Source organism: Pleurodeles waltl, chromosome 10, assembly GCF_031143425.1.
Source record: "Pleurodeles waltl isolate 20211129_DDA chromosome 10, aPleWal1.hap1.20221129, whole genome shotgun sequence".
NCBI classification, from domain to species: Eukaryota; Metazoa; Chordata; class Amphibia; order Caudata; family Salamandridae; genus Pleurodeles; species Pleurodeles waltl.
Window position 1 is genome coordinate 609,554,320 of NC_090449.1, and position 21,598 is coordinate 609,575,917.

At 43.4% G+C, this 21,598-nt stretch overlaps 1 protein-coding gene across 1 annotated transcript in view; it reads right to left on the reverse strand.

Annotated features, from left to right (window-relative positions):
• WDR48 (WD repeat domain 48) overlaps window positions 1-21,598 on the reverse strand; it is a 353,999-nt gene that overhangs the window by 160,112 nt on the left and 172,289 nt on the right. Inside the window, exon 13 of the mRNA XM_069211082.1 lies at window positions 15,199-15,295. Coding sequence (XP_069067183.1) covers window positions 15,199-15,295 — 97 coding nt within the window. The remainder of the gene's footprint in view (window positions 1-15,198; window positions 15,296-21,598) is intronic.

Genomic DNA, 21,598 nt, shown 5'->3' on the forward strand with positions numbered 1-21,598 from the left:
CAACAAAAATACAATCATTAGATCCGGAGATATGAATTACAGATTAAAAATAGCACCTAGAAGATCAAAGCGCCAACAGCGGACATCTAGTCATGCGAGACCCGATCAAAGTCGAAAGTTAAGGCTGACCGTGATGGAGCACAGTTTGGATTCAAGAAGTTGATTGGGCCGGCCAATGCTTACCTTCGAACACAGAACAATCCATGAAGAAAACTGTCTGAGAAGATAAAGTTCAGCAGGGCAAGGCAGCATAAGGTATCCGAGGAGGGAGCATCGTCATCGGGTGGCCTTAGGTCAGAGCTTTCTACATTCGGACTTCGCCACCGAAATGGAAGAAAAGAACTTCAGGGGGACAAAGCAGAAGGCTGTGGCTGAAGGCAGTCCACAAGATCAGATACCCCTTTGCCAAAGGACCGCTAAAACGGATTTGCTGCTGCAGAGAAGTATGCAGTGGGGGAAGCCGTGAAGTCAATCTAACGAGCGATGCACCTCGAGCGGATAGGAAAGTAGTTTGGTTCTGGTCTTCAGAGCACTTTTTGGCTTAATTCTGTCAAAGTCCTCATTTTTTTTAAGTTCGCTATCTGAGCACCTCTGCCACCACAACCAAGGTCTACAACTGGTGTGAGACCTTCTGGGTTTCAGGACTCACTCAGGCTTCGCCCAGGTGTGGATTCAAGACAGTGGAAGCATTTTAGGTCCGTTTGGCCCTGGACTGGAGGCCAGCAAACTAGCCCTTGCAGTCAACTTCTAGTAGTCCTGGGTGCAGACGAGGAAGCAGGCTCAACAGCAGAGCTGGCCTCTCAAGGCTCAAAGCAGGCTCCAGACAGCAAAGCAGCCCTTCCAGCAGTGTGGCAAAGTGCGTAGCAGGTCCCAGCATCAGGCAGTCCTCTGAGAGTCCTTCCGCAGGTTAAGTAGTAAACTATAGAGTGGGTCTGAAGGTTCTATTTTATACCCTGGTGCCCTTTTTCTGGAAGGTGGGAGAAGCTTCTGGAAGATTTTCTGTAGTGCTTGCAATTTCCTTACTTCCTTGCCCTGCCTCCAACCTGGCTGAAGTGACAATACAGGGTTGTTAGGCTCTTGGTGTGAAGGCACAGCACAGACTATTTGGATGTAAGTGGAGCTGTGCTCAGCTTCACCCCACCCTTTCTGTGTGTGTGGGCGGGAAGCAGCTACACAATGTCATGTGACCCAATACAGGCTGCAGGTACAAAGAGCTAAGAGCAGGAACATGCCAACTTTCTAACAGTGGCAGATTCAAAACTGTAATGATATAGCCTCTTTAATGGTAAAGTCGAATTTATCATTACAATTTCATAGGTAACAAAGATGACATATCGAAATCCTCTCATACAGGAATTACAGCTTAATAAATGTAAGAAAGAATCCTTAATGTTATCGTATGTGAGGGGCGGGTCGCACAGTAGTGAAAAACTAATTTGGGAGTTTTTCACTACCATGACATGAAAAACAAACTTAATGTCCAACCTTTTAATTACATATACACTGCCATAAGGGTCACCCTGGGACCTACCTTGGGGGGGTGTATATGTAATAAAGGGGAGTGTAGTGTAGGAAGCTGGGTTCTGTAACCCCCTCCCCCCCGAAACATTTTGTTTGGTTCATGACGCAACTTTGGCTGACGTGCACTGGGTTCCTGCTAACCAAGTCCCCAGTGCCAGTGTTCCTTCCTCAAAACAAGATTCCTAGTCACTTGATCCTTCAGTGGCCAGGCCCTTTAACACCTCTGTAAGTCTCTAGTAAATGGTACCCCCGGTACCTAGGGCGTGGGTACTGAAGCAGGCCCCTAAGATCTGCAGTATAACTTGTGCCACTTTAAGTGACCCAGCACAAACCTCATGCAGACTGATATTGCAGGCTCCCAAAAGTGAAAACACAACATGGCACTCAGCCTGTGTGCCATGCCTCCTAAACACTGTATGTGATATTTGTAGGTCACCCATACAGTAGGCCTTACAGCCCAAAGGGAGGGTGCAGTATATTACATGTGCTGGACACTGGTCAATACGAGATGGCTTTACTAAAAACAGGGTGTTTAGTATCAAACATCTCATATTAATAAACCCTCAGTGATGGATGTATCAATACATGTACCCAGAGGGCATCTTAGAGCTACCCCTTGAAAACATACGAACTGGTGGTGGGCTTACTGACTAGTTCTAGCCAGTCTGCCACCAACAGATGAGATTCTGTCACCCAAGGGTGAGAGCCTTTACTCTCTTGAGGACAGAAAGAAAGCCTGCTCTTACAGGGAAGTTACACACCCCTCCCAACAGGATGACCTGCAAACCTGTATTCCAAAGCAGGAGGCTTCAAAGAAGCCCACCGCCTTTGGAATGCAGATCTGGCCTCTCTCAGAGGAAGATGCTGCCCCCCTTGTTCCAGCCCCACCTGGCACCTGGACAGGCAGGAAAATTAGCTATGCAGGAGGGGTGTTACATTTCCAGGCTAGACATACCCCTAGGGTGACCAGCCTGAATTCAACACATCCTTAGGAATTCTGCTATCTTGTGTGTGGTGGAATTAGGAATTTTGGGACGAGGTGAAGTTGAGTATTTAGGGGACCCCTTGATACCAGGATCTTCCAATCTTCGCTAGACCCAAAAGAAGGAGTGGACCTTCTGACCCGAGAATCGAGGCACACGACTGACTTGACACCAAGCCTGCCTGCTGTACCTGGCCCTGGAGAAGCAACTGACCCATCCTGCCACTGCAGCATTTTAGAAACCAGGCGAGCTGCCAGTGCTTCTCAAATCGCCAAGAACCCCTCCCTTGGAGCAGAGGAGCTGCTTCTGGATGCCCCAGACTGAGGAGATGAGTACTACTGGTGTCCCTTTGTCCCCCAGGCTTGTGAGACCTGAGCCGACTTGTTGGAACAGTCAGACTGGACCCCCAGTCAATGCCTGCAAACTGTTTCTGTGTGCCACTCCACCGTCATCGCCACCTCCACCGGTGATAGTGAAACAGATGGTCTAAACCCCCTCTGCACCTGGATGCCCTGGAATAAGAACAGGACCACTGGTGTCCCTATGTCCCAGAGCATTACAAGAACGGAACCTCCTCAGTGTTTCACCCGGACTGGACTCTCAGTCCATCCCTGCAGCATCTATGTGACCTGACCCATCTCCATAGACTTACATGGGGCCCCGGCGCTGAACTGCACCACTGCACCGGCCTCTCCAGTGCCGCCCAAGATGGCCTGTTGGTGTGGCCCAGGACACTGATTCGTACTCACCTTAAGTCCAGAAGATTGGTCCTGTAAGTTGCTGTGAAGTACCTGTGTGCTCTGTATGCTTTCTCTTCCACAGAGTAACATTGCAGCTACAGAGAAAAGTGTCGACTTTTGAAAACGTTAACAATTCCTATCTCGAAAAGTACTCACCTGATTCTGGTGATCTTGGTATCTACATTTATATAAAAGTATGCGTTATTTTTATGAATTGGCGTCAGATTTCTTTATTGGTGTGTCTCACTTACTGCCCACGTGTGTGCCTTACATGGTTAGCACTACCCTCGGACTGCTCGCCCGCACTACCACAAAAGAGCATTTGGGATGTCAATTGTGCCTCTGTGATACCTTTGGGGTTTGTCTGGACTCTATGCACAGTGTACCTCTTTTTGGTCCACTATATAAAGAGCCAGCTTCCTACAGGAAGTTTAAGGCTTGGCAAGGGGTTTTAAACGCCATGTCGACATGGCTGTGTAACACTGCATTCAGTCTGCAATGGCAGACCTGGGGCATGTTTTAGAGTGCTATTTAAGTGGGTGGCACAATAGGTGCTGCAGCCCCACTAGTAGCATTTAATTTATATACCCTGGGCATATGGTATACCTCTCTAGAAGGGACTTACAAGTAAATTAAATATGCCAATTAGTTATTAGCCAATTGGACCATGTTTTAGGGAGACAGCAAAATCATTTTAGCACTGGTTAACAGTGGTGAAGTGCACAGAGTCAATAGGCAAGCAGAAAGTGGAGGGGAAAAAGGCAAAAGGATTGGGAGTGACCCTGCAGAGAAGGCCAAGTCCGACAAAGGTTATTACACTTCAATACCTGGAAAGGTAATGGGTTGGATTATCATATATATTAAGTACAGTAGAAGAGGAGTTGGATATATTTTAAAACTATTGGCATTTATGCTAAAGTAAACGTACACAACATGGCATTTAAAATCTAACTGGGTTATAGCAACATTATTTTTAGGCAATCACTTTGACTACATAAACAATCACTGAGTGGGAGTGAGTGTCCATGGCTAATAGCTACATAGATGATCATCCTCAAGATACAATAGGGTGCACCCTTGAGTAGAATAGCCTTTGTCCATTTGTGCACAGACACATGTATACATCTTTCTCCAGCACTGAAAATCATGACAATTTATGGTAATTTGGAATATCAACCACACGCATTGCTTCTGGCAACAACCCTTCAGTCATTTCCTTACCTCATAAATCAAATGTAGTGAACTTATCATGCTTCTAATACATTGCAATATGCCTTTTTGCCAGAAGTAAGCCAAACATGGTCTTATGCAGACCTAACACATGCTGCCTCATATCAATCAATCGATCAATCAGGAATTTGTAAAGCGCACTACTCATCTGTAAGGGTCTCAAGGTGCTGAGGTGGGGGGGCAGGGTCTTGAGAAGTTTCGTGAGGGTAAGGAGGTCCTTAGTCTGACGCAGGTGGGTAGGAAGAGTGTTCCACGTCTTGGCGGCGAGGTGCGAGAATGATCTGCTGCGTAATGTAGTTCTGCGGACGCATGGCACGGTTGCGAGGGCGAGGTCGGCAGAGCGGAGATGCCATGTCAGTGTGTAGAATGAGATCCGTCTGTTGAGATATTTTGGTCCGGTGTTGTGCAGTGCTTTGTGAGCATGGGTAAGGAGTTTGAAGGTGATTCTCTTGTTGACTGGGAGCCAGCACAGGTGTTTCAGATGGCCTGTGATGTGGCAGTGGCGGGGGATGTCCAGGATGAGGCGTGCGGAGGCGTTCTGGATGAGTTGCAGCTTCTTCTGGAGTTTGGCCGTGGTTCCTGCATAGAGGGCATTGCCGTAGTCCAGTTTGCTGCTTAAGAGGGCCTAGGTGACTGTTCTTCTGGTTTCAGTGGGGATCCATTTGTAGATCTTTCGGAGCATGAGGAGGGTGTTGAAGCGGGAGGAGGAGATGGCATTGACTTGCTAGGTCATGGATAATCAGGTATCCAAGATGAATCCTAGGTTGCGCACGTGGGAGTTGGTGCGGCACTGAGAGTGGCAGGCCACCAGGAGTCATCCCATGTGGAGGGGGTGGAGCCGAAGATGAGGACTTCAGTCTTGTCGGAATTGAGTTTGAGGCAGCTGTTCTTCATCCATTCTGCGATGGCCTTCATTCCTTCGTGGAGGTTGGTCTTGGTGGAGTCCTTGGTGAGGGAGGGTATCAGCTGGGTGTCGTCGACGTATGAGAAGATGTTGAGGTTGTGGGAATCGGGCGGTGTTAACGAGCAGGCCATGTGGACGTTGAAGAGGCTCGGGTTGAGGGACAAACCCTGGGGTACGCCACAGATGATTTTGGTGGCCTCCGAGTGGAATTTGTGGGGGGGGGGGGGAGGAGGCGGACTCTCTGGGTTCTGGCGGTGAGAAGGTGGTGACCCAGTCAAGGGCTCTGTTGCAGATTCCTGCACTGCTGAGGCGTGAGCGTAGAGTGTGGTGGCAGACTGTGTCAAACGCAGCTGAGAGGTCCAGGAGGATGAGGGCTGCGGTTTCGCCGTTGTCCAGTATGGTTCTGATGTCATCGGTGGCGGCGATGAGGGCAGTTTTGGTACTGTGGTTGCTGCGGAATCGGGAATGGGAAGGGTCCAGGGTGCAGTTCTCAAGGGAGCAGGTTAGTTGTCTGTTGACAGCCTTCTCGATGACTTTTGCTGGGAAGGGGAGCAGGGAGATAGGGCGGAAGTTATTGAGGTCCTTTGGGTCCGCCTTGGGTTTTTTGAGGAGGGCATTGATCTCGGCGTGTTTCCAACTCTACGGGAAGATGGCAGACTAGAAGGAGCTGTTGATAATCCTCCACAGTTGGGGTGAGATGACAAAGCTTGCTTTGTTGAGGATGTGGTGAGGGCAGGGGTCAGATGGAGAGCCGGAGTGGATGATGTTCATGATTTTGATGGTGTTGTCGTTGACGGGGGTCCAGGAGAGCAGGAAGTTGGTCGGAGGTGAATCTGTGGTGTTGGTGGTTGCCGGGGGTGGGAGGTGGGTCTGGGTGCTGAAGCTGTTGTGGATGTCTGCAATCTTGCAGTGGAAGTAGAAGGCTAGGGAGTCACAGCAGTCTTGAGATTGCGGGATGTCGGAGCTGGGGTTGGAGAGTTCCTTCACGAGGTTGAAGAGCTCCTTGTGGATGTGTGGATTGGTGTTGATTTGGTCTTTGAAGGCGGTTCTCTTGGCAGTTCGGATGAGTTGGTGGGGTCTGCGGATGGCGTTTTTGAAGGCTGTGTGGTTGTCCAGAGTCTGATGTTGGCACCACATTCTTTCAAGTCTACAGCAGGTTTGTATTGATTCGAGAAGGTCGGTGTTCAACTAGAAGGCCCTTCTGTCGGTGCGTCTGTAGGAGGGATTCTTGATCGGGGGAAGAGTATTGGCACAGGTGTTGATCCATTGTCTGAAGTTGCAGCTGAGTCAGTGTCGGTGGTGTCTATAGGTGGGTTCCGGGAGAGGGTCACAATCAGTTGATCTTCGGTGACTTTGTTCCAATTGCGGTGGGGGATCTGTTGTAAGTGGTGGTGTGTTGTGGGTTTCTTGAAGGAGAAATGGATGCAGCGGTGATCTGTCCAGTGGAGTTTGGTGGTGTGGCTGAAGGAGACGTGATTGCTGGCGGACAAAATTGGGTCGAGTGTGTCCCCTGCGGAGTGGGTCGGCGTCGTGGTGAGCTGTTTGAGGCCGAGGTTGGAGAGGTTGTCGAGCAGGGTGGCGATGTTGTAGTCATTGGTGTTCTTGAGGTGGAAATTTAAGTCCCAAAGGAGTAAGTAGTCGGTGGACACGATGATGACGAACAGAGCCCGGGGTTCTGGCACTGGGTGCATTCCAGGCACTGGCTGGGTGGTGGGGGGGCATGAGGGGGGTGGACGAAGTGGGATGGGGAGAGGACAGCTGGGAGGCGGGAGTGGGGGCAAAAAACAGCGTGAAAAAGGAGCTGGGCTGCGAGGGAAGCAGTGGCGGGGGCGAGAGAAAGAGAGGAAGAGCGAAGTGAGAAAGAGAGAGAGCGGACTCTGAGAAAAATGGGTAAGAGTGAACGAGGTGGGACGGGGGACAGGACAGCTGGGAGGTAAAAGTGGGGGTGAAAAACGGCGCAAAAAAAGGGGCCGGGCTGCGGGGGCAGCAGTGGCGGGGGAGAGAGAGAGGAGGAGAGTGAAGTGAGAGAGAGAGAGAGAGAGAGAGAGAGCGGACTGAGAAAAATGGGTAAGAGTGAACGTGAAGCAAAAGGAGAACAAAAAGGGACAGACACTGAAGTGAAAGCAGAACAGAGAGCAAAGCAGAAAAAAGGGAGGAGAGAGGCAGAGGACAGCCTAATAGGAAAGCAGAGCTCTCCCACTAGACACTAGGGATGAGGCGCAGGCAGAAGCCGGCGGGTGGAGGAGGGCCTCAAACTCCTGACAGGGGTCAGGAGTTCAGAGGAGCGAGGGATGAGGGCTCTACTTACCAGGTGGAGCCACGGGAGGCAGAGCAGTGCACTGACCATTGCTATCAAACAGCTCCACTTAGGACTAGAGACAACCCTGTTCCAGAATGTCTGAACAAAAATCAAACAATAGAACTGTCAACACACTTAGCCTGGCATCCCCAAGAAAATGGTGGAGATCTTCTAGAAGGCAGCAGGTTCAAGATATGTCCAAAGTAAATACTTAAGGTAGGTTAGTAGACATTGATTAAATTGATTCTGCTCTTTTGTATATACTCCTTGCTCTGCGTAGACACAGAAAGAGGAACACTTTCTGCTAGTTGTCCTGGTTCGACAAGTCCAGAAGACAACTTCCTTGCACCGGCCCTGTATGACCCACCCTCTTCAGTACACTTCTGGACCTGTGGATACTCTGCCAGCAAGAAGGAATGCTGTGCTGCTGAAAGAACCGACACTCTGCTGGACTGCTGCTCTGAAGTACTGCTGCCCTCTTGCCTAGGTGAGAAGGACTGGATCTGCATCTCTTGAACCCAGAACTCCAAGGGCTAGTTGGCTGGCCTCCTGATCTGAAGCCTCAGGGACACAACAGGATTCCAACAGCCTTGCAGCTGCACCTGGCCTCTGCCACCTGTGAGTCTACCTTGCCAAGTGGTTCCAACCCAGTGCTGGACCCCTGGAAGTGGGCTTAAGGTGATCTGCCAGCCTGTGGATCCAACGGAACCGATGTATCTCCTCTGCTGTGCAGAGTAAACCCTAGCAGCACTGATGCAACTAAACTACTGTGTGGATTGAACCTGCTGCAATGACCCACATTACTGCAACAATGGATCTGTTGCAATGACCCGTAAATAAAGACCAACTGTCACTGCAGGACGCATCCTTGAAGCAGGCCCTTGTATCCCTCATCAACAGCACCCTTGACAATGACGCTGTACTCCTCATGGTAGCCTAGGAGCGCTTTGGAACAGACGAATTGCACTGAGCAGCATCCGTAACACTGGACTTGGCATCACATGCACTGTAAACCGGATCCTCAACAACACACGCCTTCACATCGCAGCCTTGCAGCATTTCAGAACAGATGCATCACTTCAGCTATGCAGTGTATTTTCGAAGCGGATCCTCACAAGGCTCCACATAACAGGATTTAAGGAACTTTGTTCAGCATGCCTAATTGACTCCCAGCAGCTGGCCCGCAATCAATCATGATTGGCCTGAACTTGTGACTTCGTCCCGGTTCAGCGCAACTAGATATCCACAGTTAGAGCTTTGTGTTTTTTGGTGCTATTTTTACTAACATCTTCCAAAAGTTCATAACTCCGGTTTTAGTGACTGGATTGTTGTTGTTGTGGTGGTCTTGTTGTATTTATTAAAGAAAGTTCTACTTTTCTAACCTGGTGTGTGATCCTTTTTGTGTGGTGTTTTCACTTTATTACTGTTTGAAATGTTGCACAAATACTTTACACAATGTCTCTAAGTTAAGCCTGACTGCTCTGTGCCAAGCTACCAGACTGCTGAGCAAGGGTTATTTTAGAGTTGGCTTGTGCCTCACTCCGACAAGGATTGCAATTACCGCTTGACCAGGCGTCACATCCCAGTCAACAAACAACCCAAATTCTTACATACAAGAATATTAAACGCAAAGTGCACAGAACTATGGGGAATAAAATGAACACAGAATACATTACTTAAAATGTTTTTCAAGTTCCTGGTACATCAACAATCTCTAAACAAGATGACTGATATTTTTCTCTTACAAATGTGGCAACCTGAGGCACAAAATAGTAAAGAAAAAAAACTTTATTAAGCTGGAATATACAAATCTCGATTTTTGCTTGTAAAGAATGTTAGTGGCAGAATTGACAGAGTTAGGTCATACATGCATGTCTTAGCAAGAATGTGAAAAGTTACATTTTCATGTGTTGTAAGGCCATTGTATTCAACATTTGTGTTTTTCCAATGGTGCCAGTGCTGCTATTTACCCCTCACCCCACTGGTATGCAAAGGCTGTGCTTAGCCTCATGACTTGTGATGTCAGCACTCCATGATGTAGGGCTCTCAAATTACTAGGCCCATGCATTAAGTACCTAATACAACCTAAGCTTTTTTCTTTCAATTCTGGTTTACAAATTGTATAATAACCCAGCTACCCATAACCAGTTCACACCTGTGAACTGCTTCAGGATAGACTTAAAATAGCATTAACTAAAGCTACATTTCTCAGGTGCAAGCCTTTAACACTGTTTGTCATGCCCGAACTACCTTTTATGTCATTTAGGATAGTTGCTTATGTCCAGTGCATACCCTGGATACACATATGTAGCTCCTGTGTGTATCAATAAGATATATTTTCTGCCTTTCTATCGTCTCTCGGTGTACATAGGCCGCTCTTGTTCCCAGGTAAACCCTACACTACTTTAATTCCAGCAGCATGTAACCAATGTACTCCAATGGATTACTACTCATCACTACAAGTTAGACTCAAGATCATTTACCATGCTACTTTTATCAATTAATTAATGTAAACTGTATACATGTTAGCTCTCACTTCTTTACCTATTTCATGCCTAAGCAAGTAACCACACACCACACCAAAACACTTCCCCACAGGCCACACTGCAAATCTATACTCTTCCAAACAAGTACTGTTCCCCCACACAGAAAAGTTTGGAAACCATATACAGATATATAGTGCAGGACACCGTATTGGGAAAAGGGTGCAGACCAAAAAAAACTACATAAATGTCACACAAACTGAAATGAATAAATAACCAGCATTCTCAATGTGAAAATGTCACGGCTAAGCTGCAACATAATGGACCGCTCAATTTTGTGCTACTTTCACTAACAATCTCTTTGCAATCTTGGCTCTTGTTCTTTACCCTGCTGTGCCATACATTATCAACGTTGAGACTAATGAGTATTGATCTCCATCACCATTAACCCTTAAATAACTCTTTAACCCGTATGCTACCATAATCTATCATAAGTATTGTGGCACCAGTTTGGAAGTGATGTAAATTCAAGGGAAATAAGAGATCCTGAACATCAACTAAAAATCACAAATGCACCCATGCCTCATCAGATAAAAAAACCTCAGAGATCGGTGGAATCAGTATAAAACTATTTCAAATAAAAGCATTGCCTTCTTTGGGAGTGAACCTGTGTCAGTGACGTCTCATTAATAGCATGCTGGATGTATACAGTTTGAGTGCTCTCTCAATTCTGCTGAGTTTATTATTTTTTTACGTACTTTTATTAAAAAAGGTCAAATCATACATTGTAAATGTTTCAGCATTTTTCACATTGGTATGTACCAGAGTTTACATTACTTGAACCGTACATTTGGTAGTGTCAGTTGATCAATCACATACAATAGTCCAATAACCGTAGTGTGATGCACAGATTGTTCCTGCCGCTGTTAGCAGGTAAATATACCTATCACCGATATGAACCATAAACTGGGGAGAACTGGGACAGTGGAACCGAGGGGGAAACGGAGGAGGGAAACTAATGTGAATTTTGCTTTAGATTGGGTGTGACTATTCTGAGTGAACTTAGGTAGAATATTGAGGTTGGCAGGGAGTGAGTTAACACTGCTGGGTAGCAACAGTATTGGGTCGTACACAGTCGCGACTAGGGGGGTAAGGGATTCTAATGAAATGAAGTGAGGAGCAGGATAATGGGAAGGTGTGACATACGCTACGACATATGAAGGTGGCATGACGTTGTCTTGTGTGTGTTGGTAGAAGTGTAAAATTATCATAGCCCAATGACTGGAGATGGGGAGTTTACGAGAGGCTGCGTAACTCTTCATCAAGTAGTGCCTCCTCTTCTGTCGCTCCACATTTGCGCATGGCTCCTCACTATGCCTCTACCAGTGGCGGGATCGCTGAACACCTGGAGGGTGTTTCTGCTGCATGTTTAACTGGCATTTGTTCTGGCATTAGCAATGGTCAGGGCACTGGGGACTAGGATTACACATTATGTGAAATCGTAATGGTTGAGATTACTCACATAAGGGGAGTTATGAAATTGTCAGACCTAATTTCTAGATGACCTTTTGCCTCCAGGTTGGTAGTAGTAAGGAATAGTTGAGTATGGCTCACACAAAAAAATATTTGCCAAGGGGGGTAGCTCCATAATGGAGAACCCTGCGTGACATTCTGAGTGATTTCCAAGTCTGGCTACTGGGATAACAAGGAGGAGAAAAGTGATTATGCCCTGACCCAGTCGTCAACTTGCGACTCCTAACATATAAGGTGCCAGGACTAATTGCCCAAGGCATTTTGGTATTCCTCTGCTACAACAGTCCCAGAAATGTAATGTGCTTTATGAAATTGTTTACTGGTATTGGGGAATTCTGTTGTGTATTATGTAACAAATTAACAGAGCAAACAGAAGAATGAATGGCATGATAAGGAGAAAGCCTGCTTCCCACCAAAGACTAAAGTAGCTGTGAACAGGTATAACATAAATGTCCTAAAACAAAAAAGTTTAGTTTACAGTGACATATGCAGGAAAAGCAATTTATGGCTCCGTCATATGAACAAAAGTTTTATTAAGAACAAAAAAAAAAGGAAATAAAAAACTGTCACCCTTCCTATTTCTCACCTGACCAGCTTTCTGATGGAATTTGACAATCTGTGAAGCTACGAGGGCTACGGCCTAATGTTTTTGTTCCTCCAGCAGAGTAAAAGCTTCTGTTGGACAGGGTCTATAATAGTGGGTGGCAACTGCACCCCTCCACTATTAAAATGTTTTAAGGAGACACGAGGTCTGTAATTGATTGCAGTGTACAGGGACACAGGCAACTTTGTTTCACATGTGCCCTAGGAGAGGGATGACCAACCCTATTGTTTAAAATCCATGCAATTGCCCTTAACTGGGTTTCTCCATTATGTCTTGCCTGTATGTGGTAGGGTTTGTCGGTATGTTGTGTCATTGAGGAGCCTTTCACAGGTTTTCATTTCCACATGGTGGTTGGATAGTTCCTCTACAAAGAAACAGTGAATATAACAAAGATGAGTGTTCCTCCTTGATACTGCCTTTGTAAATATCTGTCATCCTTTCTATAGTTTACACCTAGGAGCCTTGACAGAACCAATGATACTGAAAGCTGTCAATGATTGCTGTACCACAAGCAATACAATTTACTTAATCAAGTCTATTATCCCGTAGTAGCTAAGACATCAAACTATTTGTTGTATTCATTCCTATATTTACATAGGGGTGAGTTCATATCTCAGAGAACTTAGGTTTCTTCATTGCAAAACTAGTGTTATGCAACTGGTGGAGTGACAAGTGATACAGGCAGTATGTTAGGCAGATACAACGAACCATCCACACCATTTGATATATAGTTTCGAATTGGTCATAACTGCTATACACAAAGCTGACAAAGGGAGATAAGTCATTTGGAGTTAAACAAAACACTTGTGAATCATGTACTGATAGACCTATGCTCCCTATGCCAGACAGAGAGGGATGAGTGGCCGAGATTGGCTGGAAGAAAGCAATATATGTCTCTCTCTATAAGGTGAGTAACTTGAACGTACTGGTAAATCCTATGCCCTTTACCCCAGATACATAGATAGCATTACAATTATGAAAGTGAGCAGCCAACCTTATCTAACAAAATAGGGCATCCCTTTTGGAGTAGCCCTTCACCGCACAGTGGAATCGTAACTCAGGAAAACTAGAGAGGCAAGGGCATAGAAGCCCTCAAGTGGAAAGCATCTATGTCCATAAGTTGCAATAAACCAAACAAGCTCAACGGTAGTCTTAGCTGAAAGCTTTCCAGAAGGGACACGAAAGCTGACAAGAGTTGATCAAAAGATGTAATAGTTTTAATTCTTTGGGATGCGAAGGTGATGTCTTATGGACTAACATGAAAGGCTTTCTCAGAGTCAAAGGGCAGAATTGGGAAAATACGTATGGAATACCATCTCCTGGTTGGCACTGTACTGCAACAGCATTTTGAGAAGGAATGACCAAATCACAGAATTTAAGAATGGACCATGCAACTTGCTGACTCAACAAAATGAGGCAACTGCAAAAAGGCAACATTTTACAGTCACTATTGAACTAATGGTCCAGTGGGGCCACGGAATAAAACAGGTTTGAAGTTTCATAGTGGATGGTTAAATGAGCAAACAAAATCAACTTGCCCTCAAAATTACATTACTGTAGAGCTTTGTTCTTCTGGGAAGCTCCATCCTATCCAATGTATATGTCTGAAAACAGAACTGAGAAGCAGTATAACATTCTGTTTATCCTTGTTTATGGTGGCCTAGATTTCCGCCTCTTTAACCTTTGGCAGCTTTGGCAAGATAACAGCCATAGACTTACTTGAGCTTTTGATATATCTCTGCACTTCAGCTTTTGTCAGCCAGAGGTGAAGAGCATAGTTACCTACTTTCTATTCACATTGATTCTACAGCTTGTAATTATTTTCTTATCTAAGAAGTATCACCAGACTAGTTCCTGAAACTATATCAACTAATTCTTTCATCTGTCAGTATCAGCTGGAGTGTCACACATGTCACCACCCCAATGATTTAAATGCTACGTAATGACAGTCTCTGGGCTGGGCGATTATTTGTACCCTATTTCTCTGCTCCATAGAGATCACAACGAAAAGACTGGCTTTTTTTATTTATTTTTTATTTTCAGTGGTTGGCTCAAGAATAAACCCATCCTTAATGTTGGAAAGCAGCAGAGAAAATGGAAATCTGCGGGATACAACAGTATGTACTAGAATAGCTTAGAAAAAGTTTGTTTTCTAATAGATTGGGCTGGACTGTTCCCAATTGAGAAGGACCAAGGCTAATTTGCATATGGTTGCTCCCTCTCTGGAGTGGAGCAGTGGGCAAAAAATATGGAATGGAAAGCAACCACAGTGGGTGCCAATAATATATTTTTGCGAGCATTCCATTCATCTTCTTTAATTGGACCTGCAATGTGCACAATCCAATACTTGCTATGGTACAGGAGCAAAGCTGCAGGTCATTCAGGTGCAAAAAGGCTGAAACCATTCTGTGGCTGCTTATGTTGCCATTCAGAAGAGACATGCTCAACTGCAGCAAGGCAAACATGGATTTTGATATGATTGTTTCCTATTGAAATGGGGCGCAGTGAGTTCACAATGGAATGCGATGAACAATCACCTGTGGCTGAGACATTTAGAAAGTATTCCACCCACCACCTTTTGTTGTGTTATCCCACCCTACACCTAAGACAATAATGTAATTTTGTATTACAAAACATGCTCCTGCTGAGAAATGAGCTAGCTTTTTGTTTCTGTAAAATTGATAGAGACAATAATGTTGAGAAGGTAATGGAACACGAATCCGTAGCTACAAACTATAGCTGCTGGACCCCATAATGAAGATAATGGGACAAACTGAATTATCATGGGACACATTACCTTTTCAAACACCCTAAAGTAAGTATAAAGAAAATGGAATTTAGACACACACACAAGACACTGCCATCCAAAGTTTAACACCCACATATCAAATTAAGACTCACATTTTGGGTCAGATCCATCTGGACTGCTGAATCCAGCATCCTTTGCTGATACCCACGCAGCAAAGCAGTCATTCTCATCTAAAGTAATAGTCAGCATCTATTAAAGACAACAAAGGGTAGGTAAAGACAAATAGTCAACCATATATTCAGCAATACATTTTTGAGTGTCAAATAACATTTCCCATCAAGGAATCACCATGTTTTCTAACAGATGCAAATATATTAGAAGTATGAATAATATATCTTAAAGAAAGTGGGAAAGAGATATACAGGTAAATACCAACTCACTTCCAGCCAATATAAAAGAGTAACTATTAGAAGATGCCACAGAATTACCTGAGGTTATCAGTTCTGCATTGATATAGGTGCTCCGAAATATGAGGCCGGTTAGAGGGAGTGGGTGGAAGGGTAACTTAACAGCGAAAAACTACCATTAATAAGTGGCTTACAATCTCATACCCACCTTCTGTCACCACAAAATGACAGCATGTGTCTATATTTTAGATTTTTGCTACATGATACTCACTAATAAACAACTTAAACTCTGCTATTTTTCAATCATTACTCTAAAGAAATTCACAGACCTTTCCATCAACATCAATGAATAAACAAATAACACATACATCAGAAGTGTGCACCTAAGAGGCATCTTGGAGCTGGTTTCCAGTAGAAAAAGCACCAGCAACAGAGTGTGAGAAAACATCCATATTACCAAAGTAGGTGTGTTTTTAAGATTTTCTACAACAAGCACAACAAGGAATGCATTTTAGTTTAATCTGTAGATTGTTCCATAGCTGAGGATCACATACTTTACAGGGATCAACCGTCAATCCTCACTTTCTACACTTTTGAGATAGAGAATAACAGAGACTCTCCAGAGTGAAGGGTCCACAAGGGAGTAGACCTTAAATAAGGTGATAAATGAGAATTCTAGGTTCCAAAGCAGACTGTGTGAAGTCCAAGAGCGTAAACTCAAGTCTCTGCTTCCTAGGTAGCCAGAAAAAAATGACCTGAGAACCAGTGATCTGATCATTTATTTTGAGATCGTATAAGATGTGAAATCTTTGCAGCTGATGAACCGGGGTTCCAGTTAGACCTACATAAAATAGGCTACAAAAGTCCAGCCAGGATACCACACACAAGGCTACAACTGACCTATGGAAAGGGAAGGTGGCAAATTCAAGGGGCTTTTTAATGATCTTCAACTGATCGAAAGAATAACCCACCAGAGAATTAACATGAGTTGCTAAGGTTAGCTGCAAATTCAAATGAAAACCAGGACTATTCACTGATTTGGCTGGAACTTGGGTGCAACTGGGTCTGTTGGATGTTTTCTTCCCACTAACAACTCCATCTTGATGACATTCAGTTGTTGAAAACTGTTACAACATCCAGTCCTGACATGCTAATAAACATTTAGGTAAGATTTCTGCAGATTCTAGGGTCTGTTTATCGAGGTGGATTATGTGTGATTTATGCATGCTTGAATTGCAATTGCAAGTGGTATGAGAGGGCAAACATTAAATCAAACAAAATTGTACTGGTATCAGGGAAGGTCTCTGAGGTACCCTGCAAGATATTTTATTTTAAGTTATTTGATGCATTTTTATTTAAAGGGGTTAGAACCCCAGTCTGAGTCTTGACCCAGAGAAAGGAGACAAAGCAGACCTACAATTTTCCAAGAAGTCCAATGCCTACCAAGCTGGATATCAAGATGTTATAATCCACCATATCGTAGGCAGTGGAAAAAAACAAACCAAGGAGTAAGCCTGCTGCATTTCTCTGCTCCAAAACTGAACAAATGTCCTCCACATCCAAAACAAGAGCTCCTGTTCCTTCTCCTGCTTTAAACACTAGCTGCCACTGATTGAGGAGATTGCTTCACAAATAGAGAATAAGCTTTTTTGCTACTACCCGACTAGAAAATGCTCCCAAGAAAGGTGATAGGGCAGTAGGTAGTTAGTTACTTGACTACAGTCAAAATTACTTTAAAAAAAAAAAAAAAAAGGTGGACTTACCACTTCTCGTTTCCCCTCTTCAGGATAATGTCAGATGTCAAAGTAACAGATTCATTTCATCACTAGAGGTAACAGCAATGCATCCTACTTCTTAAAAAGCTGATCTGGTAGATGATATCTGGTGAACTAGATTTTTATTTTTTCAGACTTAATTTTATCTCCAGACAATTTGGCAGATTAAAATCAAACAGGTCAGGCTTTGTTTTTTTTTCTCCTTCATGAGGAACGAGAGAGGAGATTGCATGGGGGCTTCAATAATTTTAAATCCGTTATTTTTATTTTTTATTTTAGTAATTGTGCAACCTCTTCACAAAAAGTTTGATTCTGTGAGATCTTAAGGTTTAAACACTGATGTTCTATACATGACTGTAATGAACTTAAAATATACTTTGCTGGATTGATGGTGGCTCTAATTTTTCCTTTTAAAAAAGGAGATTTCGCGTTCAAAATATCTTGCTTGTATTGCTTTAGTAACTGTTTAGAATTTGTGAAAGTGTTGGGTTTGTATGCCTTGCACAATTTCATTGCTGCTTTTTGTTCCTTTGTTTTGAGATTCTCATTTAACTATGGAAAGGAAAGTTTCCGCTTACAATCTTTTTTTTTAAATTTGTATTTTGTACTTGAGATGAGAAGGAGAAAGAATATTTACATTTGAAATAAAAATACAAAGTGAGCTATTAACTTTACGGTTTAGCCACAAAGGTCAGTAGAATGTAGAAATCCGAACTACCTAGTACAGTGGTTCCCAACCTTTTGACTCCTGAGGACCCCCAATGAATCATTACTGGAAGCCGGGGACCCCCAGCAATTTGTACAATTTCATTTTCAAACATGAAAACAGTAATTCGCAAAAAATATAACAAGTACACATCAAACAAGTACTCAAATTACTAAAGATAAAATTCTTTTATATTGAAAAAATAAGCAAAAATCGAAACATTTTACTGGAAAGGTTGATGCTGCATCTCGGCAACTACCTTTTTAATGTTTGGTTTTTATTTAGGAAAGGTGAATCCTCAGGTCAGATTCTAAATTTCCGGAGCGATTTGTTTTTATTTTTTAGGTATGCAAGATCTGAGAACGTTTTTTCACATAAACTAGTGAAGGGAAAGGAAGTAAACCATAAGGGCCTCTCATCTCTCCCTAGCCTCTCTGTCACGTGTATTTCATTTGTTTTATAGCACCTCTCATACCACTGTAGGGTGTCAGGGCACTGTACAGGGGACTTACAAGGTGTAGGATTCCCATGTCATCCACACTGGTAGGCATTTTCTAAGAGTGCTTGGTCCCGAGAAGTACAAATTTAGGATTCAGAACACAGCACAGTGATTATCAATGACGTGGGCAAGAAGAACTTATTTCTACACAAGCAAACCTTTTTTAGCAGCATAAGGAAAATGAAAGACTAGGAAAAAAAACAACTTTCTAATTTGTGCCATGCTGTTTGCATGCAGCTCTTTGATGGCAGTTCACAGCTCATTGTGCTAGATTAAGATTATGAACTGCACCGTAACAAAAGAATCTCTGTGACAAAAGCAGTAACCCACTGTGCCATGCACATAAAATAGTTTTTTCCAATATACACGTTCTTTGCAGCAGGCATATTAACCACCTGTGCTATCTTTGAGTCAAAACTGCAACTAGACAAAGCTCCCATCTCTCTTCAGCGGATACATTAATCACTTGAGTTAGCTTGACGTTTTAATTGTTGCTGTACAAGGAGCTTTGCAGTGGGTTTAAAACTGCTCAACAAATGAAGTAATAAAAATGAAAGCACGCACGCAGAGAAGTGCCTTTCTCCTAGCCCAGGCCTGCGGACCCCCTGGGAATGTGTCACGGACCCCTTGGGGCCCGCGGACCACAGGTTGGGAACCACTGACCTAGTACACTCCCTAATGCAGGAAGGCAACACATTGAGGACTATATTAAAAAGCCAAACGTTAGCGCATGCCAGCATAGTCCTCTGCTCAACCAGTTTAATCCTTTAGTGTCTCAGATGTGCACAAATCATCTTTGTGAGTGGACTGCTACACAAAGGTACACCTATCCAGATTGAAATTAATATCTAATGACCTCTTCGAATGACCCCCAGGCTAAAGAACCTAGTTAAAGAGCCATACACAAAGAGCATCAACATATCCAGCACAACACAAGCTGCATTGGCTCAGCATTCAGAAAAGCAGAAAACCTAAATTTCTAGTTTTATACAGAACAATATAGAAAATGACACTGCCTTAACTAAGATTTTTAGACAGCAGTTTTTGTTTAGAAATATTAGGCCATCACACACACAAAACTGTTGAGAGTCAAGAGCAAAGCCAGCAAAGATACTGTCTGTGGTACCCCACCCCAAGAATTTTCATCTGAAATCACAGACCAAATCAAATTGTGAAGGTTTGTGGAAAGTGGGCTTTTCAGAAAAGCTTTACGTTATCAGTGATATAGATGACACATTGAGCTTCCTTTGATGTCAATGGTGACTAACATGTAGCCGACTGAAGCCTTGTTTGGGTGATTGAGTGCAATTTTCAAAAAACTTAAAGCATGTTCCTAAAGATTCTATGGACTGCGTGCTGTTTCTCCACTAGTACCAGGAAGACCTTTGTGGGCAATTTGTTACACTTTATGAAGTATAATAATGATATAAAAACAATCCTATGTACTGTTGATTCACCAACTAAACTTGATTAGTATCCTTAGAAACCGCTTCATCAACCCTGCTGATTTAGGAGAACGCAGATTATTTCTCAGCAGTAGTAATAAGGAGGCTCAGGAGAAATATCCCAAAAAATATCTGTCATGAGAATGATCATGGCTGTATTTTGGGCAAGATGCAGCATTCACAGCAGTCTATATGGGCTATGACTGTACATGGCACTGCAGAACCTAATCAAAATTCACTGCTGCAATAACCACTAATTTTTTAGAGTGGGTCTCTTCCCCAAAGGAATGAAAGAAAATGAAAGGCTTCATTTTTTCCTTTTTTCAAAAGAGAAATTATATTGACCTTACTGCTTATCTGCATATTTTAATTACATTTCTAAGTGTTTGATAAGTTGCTCATTAATAGCCTACACAGGCTGTGACGATGAAACAGGTGAAATAACTGGCCTGTATGAAGACTTCAGAACTGTCATGTTAACAACTGATCACTCCCCAAATATCAATCTTGCAACTAAGTGAATACTGGAGAAGAAACAGACTATTCAAGGCTTTGGAAGAGCATAAAAACCTATGATCACCACAATTCATACTAAGGTTTATTAAAGGCTTAGTAATGGTAGTGACCACTCCCTGATATGTAACATTAAAGAACTTCAAGACAATTCAGAAAGAATGTAGTGTGGTGACAAAGGTAACACAACAGATACTTTTGAAACAGACAAGTGTTTGGAATACAGTCCTTTAGTGGCACCCCACACTTTCAACCTATGTTTATGGCGTGGAGCAAGTCCTCTATGACCTTTAGGCCGATTGTCCATTGATGTAAGGGAGACTAAATTGTTGATGTACATGGATACTTACTTTGCCTACATAGGAAAAAGTAAGTGTTTGGGTCTTGGAGCTTCTCTGAATATCTGGTTCTTTAATTTTATCAATTAGAAAATCTTAATGCTGGGGGGTCTATATTTTGTCAAATTGGCACTCACATTTGCAGTGAACAACTGCAACTTGATTTGAATATTCGGGTATTCATTTCTTGCACAAATTAACCTTTTCTGCCAAGAAAACGTTTAACAGGAATTCTGGGACCCAATACCTAAGTAGTGCTGCACTTTAATACACAGAAGATGTGCGGGTTTCCATTCTGTGAGAAACATTCTAAAAGTCTGGTCAACGCCATGTGGTGGGGAATTTAAAGATCGCTTCTGTTCAAATAGCTAAGAATGCAGTGATAAAACAGAGTAAGTATTGGGAACACCGTTCCAAGTAGGAAAAACATTGCATATTTTCCCTTGCCACTTTACAAGGTGATTTAGTGGAAAGGTTACTGTGGATATACTTTGGGTAAATCTTCACAATTCTGTTCTAAAATGTCATGTCATGTTTTGTGTCCAAGAGTTTAGATTTTCTATAAATGTGGTCCAAAATTCTGTGTTATTTAGAGCAACTGTACTAATGAAAACACATTCACTTCCATAGTGCAAATGTTACATTACAGTTTATTATCATAGTACAGCAAAGATAACTAGAGCAAATTAAGTATTTACTGCTGCACAGACTGTTTGGTACAATCACTTTACCTAAGGAAAAACTGACCAAGTAGCCAGGAGGCCTCGAGTTAGATTTTACTTTACAGAACAAATGTAATCCTTGGCATTTTGGCTTTATTTAAATACATATTTTAACAACAAATACAAATGAAAAAGCATCCTGTTGTG